Source organism: Cylas formicarius, unplaced genomic scaffold (assembly GCF_029955315.1).
Source record: "Cylas formicarius isolate icCylForm1 unplaced genomic scaffold, icCylForm1.1 PGA_scaffold_1__22_contigs__length_36826433, whole genome shotgun sequence".
NCBI lineage: Eukaryota > Metazoa > Arthropoda > Insecta > Coleoptera > Brentidae > Cylas > Cylas formicarius.
In genome coordinates this window covers 29210738-29218101 of record NW_026844264.1, presented here as the reverse complement: position 1 = coordinate 29218101, position 7364 = coordinate 29210738, and the positions used below count along the sequence as shown (strand labels likewise).

Here is a 7364-nt window from a genome sequence, read left to right as displayed (position 1 = left end):
AAAATAAAATGCTCAAAACACAAAGTCAAAAACAAAATGGTGAAAAAAAGTTAAACTTCATTCATCGTCTTATCGCAAGCGGTCTTAAAGAGAATCGTTGTAATTCCTTCAATCAATCAATCAATTCATTCTGTATTTCGAATTGTTTTTTACATTTTAGGTTATAGAAACTTAAGTTTTGTGTGTAGGGTTATTTGCAAGAGTTGCCTATAGTCTACAAGGAATGAAGTGGGTATAATACATTTTGCTTTGTTTTGATTAACACTTTAACAAGCTGAACGTGTTTATAAACCATTTCGGAAAGTAAATGTTTTCAGTGCTGAAACTTTCCATTAAAAACGATTTAGGATTTGCCACACTTGCATAAATTAAAAAAACGTGCAGATTGCGAAATCATTTCGACGAATATCCCTATCTTTTGTTGACTGATATTAAAACAAGGCGCCAGCTACAACTAATTTTTTTAATAATCTTTCAACGTGCCTATACGCGCCAACTCTTAATCGTTGCTAAGTAAATAATATACCAAATTTATTTTTTTTTTAATGAAATAAAACGCAAAATTATATTCAGCAAGTTATATAATGCTTCAGTCGCGTAAAAATACATCTACTATATACAACGTATTTTGATTGTTGAGCTCTAGCCTAGATAAAAACACAAAGTATACAGCATCAGTCTTATTAAGGCCATGAAATGGTCCCAAAAAACACAACTTCATGAAAAATACTTAAAAAAATCACATCGTTATACAAACATTCTTAAATTAATTAATTAAAAGTCACAACACAGCGAATATGGCAATCTGGGGGACGCGAATAATTTACAGATAAAAAAATAGTCTTTTTTTCTCCTACAACTTATACATAGCCTGTTCTTAAGTGTAAGAACTTGTCAGGACCGTAAGAAACGGCACACAACTAAGTAAGGTTTGAGTCGATGGAACTTTTGATAAGCGCTAAAATAATTTACTAGCGAAACGATTTCTACTAAACTAAGCGTTCTTTGGAGTGTAGCTACACGTCAACAGCCTTAAATTTGGTATGATCTACGGGAGGATATTCGACTGGCAAAACACAAATAAATAATATCTTATTTACAGATTGAACGTCCGTGGGAGATGAGGCGGTCACCATTTGTATGTACAAAAGAACATTCTCGAGGGAAAAGAATTGCACTAGTGACTAGTGGAGAGAAGGACGAAATTGCGCCTAATGCGCCGCCCTCGCGATGTGCAAGAAGAACGTGACCTTATCCTTGCACTCCTCGCCGCACATGTTGCACGTGAAGGCGTTGCTGTATCCGTGATAACCCATGTGGATCCTAAACAGCACCTCGTCGTCGAAACATATGCCGCAATATTGACACGCGAAGTCGTATTTGTTGTTGTTCTCGACGTTACGATCTTCCGACTCCTCCTTCAGGGTCTTGTCCAACGAGTCGGCATCTCTGACGTCGCTCACCACCTCGACGTTGCCAAATACCGTCGTCGACTCCGACTCGTCTTCCGAAGAGTGATCGTTGGGCTTGCTCAAGTCCAAAACCCCGTTCTCGTTGGACCCGGAGCCCTGTTGTTTCGCGAACTCCTCGATCCTCTGCCTGAACAACCTTTGCACGTTCTCGACGAACTCAGGATTGGTGAGGTTCGGCATCGGACCGGAAAACCCGCCGACGAACGGAAACGGAAAGGGCAACTGGTTCTGGGTCAGCAAAGGGGCCACCAAAGGATTAAACGGTAAAGGCGGCTCCAATTTCGGAGACAACGACTCCGGATAGGGACTCGTCGACTGTTGCTTCTTCACCTTCGGCCCACGACGGGTGCCGTAGACGTCTATTATGGGTAAAGGGTTCGGGGAACCGTCCGGATTCAACACCATCGCCGGCTTGTGGTTGTACTTGCGCAGATGGAGCTTCAGCGAATGACAATATTTGGTTTCGTACAAGCAGTCCGCGCAGCGATACTGATACACCTTGGAGTGCGATTTGAGGTGCGAGTTCAACATCGACTTGTTGACGCAAGTGTACTCGCAATGGTCACACTTGAAGGGCTTCGCCCCGGCGTGATTGAGAAGGTGATATTCCAAATGGTGTTTGTATTCGGTCACGAAAGGACACCGGGGGCATTTGAGGATTTTATCGCCTTTGATATGAGTCTTCGAATGCTCCCAGAAGTCGAGTTTGGTGTACGCGACAAAGTCGCACTGTTTGCATTTGTGCACTTTGATTTTGCCGTGAGAATTGACCTTGGGAATCCTGATACCTTGATCGTCGTACTCGGCGGTCTCGTCGCCGGAATCCAACTTGGGCGACTGAGAATTGTGGTCGCCGTTCTGAGCGGCGTCGCGCCCCTTGCTGTTGGTGGGCGACGCGAGAAAGTGATTGTTATACCACGAAGGATCTGGAAGCATCCTGTTGGCGAACTGATTTTGGTTGCTTATTGTCCTGTCGTGGTTCTGAGGCGTCTGGGGCAGCGAGTCCATACTCCTGTCGCTCCCGGGCGATACCGAGCGACAATCGCTGCCGGAATTAATACCGGAATCGTTCCTCGCCTCGTCCATCGGTTCCTGTTTCTGTGAAAGAACGCAGCGTAAATATTATCGTTAAATTTGTTTAGAACGATCGAATACGCGCGATAGTAAAAAGCGGCGATAAAAAAGCTAACTGTTTACGTAAGACGACCAATTGTTTAGAGACCGAAAGACAGAGATTTGCGTAACCGAAACGGCAGCTCCCGTTATATATAGAAAGCTGTAATCAAAATAACTTGTTTGTTTATGTTATGTTTTTGAGAAGGAGAGCCACAAAGATTTCACAAAAATAGTATGCGGATAAGGAAACGGGCATCGGCTACATTGCGAGCGGAAAAATTGATGATTCATTTATGCGGAGCTTTGGAAATGACCTTTGTATCGACGATTAATGTTTTCGAAACACTCATACCATGGGAAATACCATGCGGGTGTAGGAAACTATCATGTCTGTTTTCTAGTAATTACAATAGGTAATAAAAATGATATCATGAAGGCTCTGTTTATCCGCTATACACTATTATTGTTGGCAATTTATTGCATTTTCTGTTGTTCAGTTTTTCGTCATTTGCAATATTCTTTTTTATTTTCTATGCAGTCAAAATTACGGGTTCGATTCAATTCTGACATTTTGTACTAGTTTTATAAAGATTAGGTTGATCAGGCAAAACGCCAAATTAACATTAAATAGATTGTTTTAACCAGATAACCCTCTATAATATAAAACAAAAAACACTGAGTTCCACTTTTGATTGATCCAATATAGCAAAAGATCGATTTCTTTTATATTACCCATCAGACAAAAAAACGCAAAAGATCAGCACGAGTCCAGCGATAAGCAGATAATGTTTTTACTAACTAATGATGATGACTCGATTGTTTTTTTCTTCTACGACAAACAACCAGCTAGTTTTTGGTAAGCCAAGACGTGAGTTTTATTTTTGGAGAATTAAAAATAATTTTGTAAAAAACAATTCGGAAAATTTTCACTGGACATTGTTGCGCGGACCTTGGGGAAAACGAGCGCACAAATAAGTTCCTTTCAATGAGACACAAGCAAAAACTGTGGACCTTTTTGTGTTAAATAAAATTAAAATGTTCGTAGTCACGCAAAATTTATGCAGAAATTTTAAATACTTACCATTGTAACAATCATCCCCAACTGGCACTGCGGCTCCGTTTCGGCTACAGAATTTACCACGGGCTGTTGCATATATCCAGGCAACGGTTGTAGAGCACTAGTGTTCGAATGAGAGAACGTCAAAAGTTGTCCCACCATTTAATAAAAAGTGGGAAATGTGCGCAACTAAATCAACAACGACGGTCACAATAACAAATGTCACGTAACTATGGTTACAAAACAAATGATGAGGCGGACGAACTGACTCGACCCACTGCGATCGGTAATGGAGATCGACTGTGACAAACGTTCGACGTTCTCGCCAGTGTAACTTAAAATTCCCACCCCCGTGGGTGATTGCCCGGCTCCGCCCCGTTTACCCCCACCAATGGGGGTGCGATCGAGCTTTCCGAATTGGTTTTGCGAGCGACGTTGCCGTTAGAACGAAAGCTTCTTGAGAGTGACCGAAATTATTTGCGAACCTTTATACAGTATATGTAGCATAGTACACTAAAGACGATTTTGATGTATATAATGATATATTTAGATGGTGCGATTTTTTAGATTTTCTTACTAAAAAATACATATATTCACAAATTGATATTTGTTTTATTATCATTGCCAAATGTTAACAAAGTTATTTTAAATACATAAATTGAATCTATTGTTCAAATAACTGTGAAAATACGTGGACAAAAGGTAGTTCTGATAGTCTAAAATTAGTAGCTCAATAAATTTATATAAATAAAATCTCTTAGTAACAAATACATTGTAAAGCAAATGAACCGTATGTTACGGGGAATGCAGAACGTGGCAACATCGACGTAACCATCGAAGCTTTAACTGATCCAGTATTAAAATCTAATGGTTATTTTTAAGGTAATATAATAAAAGTTGTAATAAAACGGAGCTTCAGAAATGACGAAACTGCTAATGGATTATGAAACCAACGTATATGGATTTATGGAATATTTGGATGGAACGCTGATGTGGGATCGGTTGATTTTTTATTGAGGACGGAATAATAAAAAGTCGCATGTCGACGTCGCCGTCGTTATTCCTCAAATCGGCGGCTAAGAAGGGACCAAGCAGTAAGATATCGATTTCTCTTTTATACATTTTCTTATGAAATAAAAAGGTCGAAGAATAACTAAAATTATAAATCTCTCCACATCCGCAACCTGGTCACATTGTTTTATCAGAATTAGGCAATTACTTTTTATTAAATGTCCAATTATGAATTACTAGCTACTTCTTTCCAAGCTGGTTCATTTACATTTTAGTCTGAAAATGTATCTATCAATTACAAAAAGTATTTGTTATTATTAGTATTATATAGTATAGTTTCATATTCTGTTCTGTGGTTAGTGCAACAATAAAGTACTTCGTTATACAGTTTTGATTTGACAACATTGGTTAATCCATTCCAATTATAGTACCTATACAAATTATACCACAATACAATAATACAATCCTTCCTCTGAAATCCAAAAGGCTTACCCGAAATAATTAAAAATTTGTGGCAATATAAAGTGATTGGCACGGATAATATTTCCTGGAACTTCTAATGTCTTCGATATTGCCGTCTTTACTGCCCTTCATTGCATCGCATTTGGTAATTTGCAATTACCTGTGCAAAGACTACCTGCCGTATTTGCACGCTATCATCGTTCTGAATGCGTATATATTTTGCTGAGTTTTTCGCAAATCAGAAAAACTTAAAACTCTAAATTTTATTTTAAATTGTGATTATTTTAATCTAAATATATACCATTCCCCGTGCAACTATATCATGTCCATATTTTTGAGGCGGCGAAACTAAAAACGCAATAAGGGTTTTTAGACTCCAATTCTATTAAATCTCAATTACCCAGAAACAACCTATTTTGCTAGTCTTCGAATAATGCCAGTATCTTCAATTTGTATATATTGTAGCCTTAATGAAATCCATAGAAATTATATTTTACACTTAGACATTCATAACTTTTGTAATAGAAATTCTCATCTTCTGCGAGTACCTCGTTATCGTTTAAATAAAATCAAAAATAACCCTTTAAATCTAGCATTTTGCAATGGTCTTCCAACAAATATTCAAGCCTTGAGTGAAAAAGCTTTTCAAAAGGCAATCAAGCCAGTGTTTGTTAATAATCGCTTCTGTGGCAATGATGAATGTTTTAATTATAAATTCTAATCAATTAATAATAATAATTGGACAAACTGACACGCTACGTGGTTATATAAATAAGCTAAACTAAACTAAATTAAACAATTTTTATGAGCTTTAAAAAACAAATTATTAAGCAAAAAATGTGTAAAAATGTTTTGCTTAAGGGTTTAATAATAAAATAATCGTAACATTACATTTAAAAAATAGGGTAATAAATTACTTTATTGTAAAAAAAAATACAAAAACCGATATTGAGGTAGGACCTCTCCTAATTGGAGACAAAAACTCTTAGTTTCAAAAGCCCTATACAGCAAAGGAAACAACAATTAACATTTATCAGTTACTATATACTAACAATCACTAATAGCAGAATCTGGACCTAGAGATAAAGAGACGAAACACAACGTAAGAGAATTATTAGCAGTTTTAATTTAATAACCAAAACCAATCATGAAAAGAATGAATGGAATTTGTTGGTTTAGTCATAAGCTTATGACGAAGAACTAATTTATGAGAGTCATGTTGAAATTTTATTTTCAAATTGAATCTGACTACTTTGTTGATAGAAGTTAAGGCATATAGATTGCGTAAAGTGAGGAAAATATCCAATCACTCAAAAATTAGCCCGTTTTTAGGACCGTATCTCAGTCGGATAGGAATTTTTCATGCTGTTGCCACTAATGTTGTTAATTTATGAACTTTTCCAAATGTCTCGCGTGAATGACCAAAAGTTGTTATCGTCGCCATTGGCGACAACAATATTCCCAGCCGGGCGGTAATCTTTAAAAAGTCCTCCAGAAATATCACCGGTATTTCCCGCTGCGTCGAAACAAAAAAAAAATAACACGCTTTTTTACGTGACACACTTCCCGAAAAAAATGATTTACTGGCGCCAAATTTCTCGGAAAAAAATGTTTGTGTCGTTCGTGGTGCTGTTCCTTTATCAACGAATTATAATAGGTGATTAAGTTATCTACATCAACCGCCGCATTAGAAGAAAACAAGGTCGCAGTGCATTCGTGGTTTCACCTAAAAAATTCCAGCAATACGAAAACGCTATTGGTTTTTAAGTATTTCCGGAATCGCTTAGCGCCCTTAATAAGTACATATTTTTATCATTGCCAAATTATGAAAATGGACGCACCTAAGCCGAACGGAAACCAATTAAAACTTCTTTTTTTTTAATTATTTAATGTAATGTAATGAACAAAAATAAATATTCGAAATATGTAGTTCTCGCTAGCTCTTATTGTTTTCCTTGACTTCTTTATCTTCTGTTCTTAACTCGCCCCTTCAGGAATACAATACAATACAAAATAAATGGTCGATATTCACCAGTGTTAAATATTATTTGGTTTGGTATACTACAGCGTGTGAGAATTATGCAAAATATGTCCGAGTCTAATGTATCTCAGGAGATGCTCCCGCCCAAATGTAGAAAACACTATTCTATTGAGACTAAAAAAGTTATAAACAATGTTTATTTGACTCTCATTGAACGTGGTGCCAGCAAGCAAGCATCTTTAGAAGAAACATCAGCTGTATGGAA

At 37.2% G+C, this 7364-nt stretch overlaps 1 protein-coding gene across 1 annotated transcript; it reads right to left on the bottom strand.

Moving 5' to 3' along the window:
* Positions 1–1191: 1191 nt before the first annotated feature.
* Positions 1192–4018, bottom strand: LOC132697032 (protein hunchback-like). The gene is made up of 2 exons (XM_060662284.1): positions 3670–4018; positions 1192–2570 (listed from the first exon to the last, which is right to left on the bottom strand). The coding sequence occupies exons 1-2, from the start codon at positions 3805–3807 to the stop codon at positions 1212–1214; spliced, it is 1497 nt and encodes a 498-aa protein (XP_060518267.1). The 5' UTR covers positions 3808–4018; the 3' UTR covers positions 1192–1211.
* Between the last annotated feature and the right edge of the window lie 3346 nt (positions 4019–7364).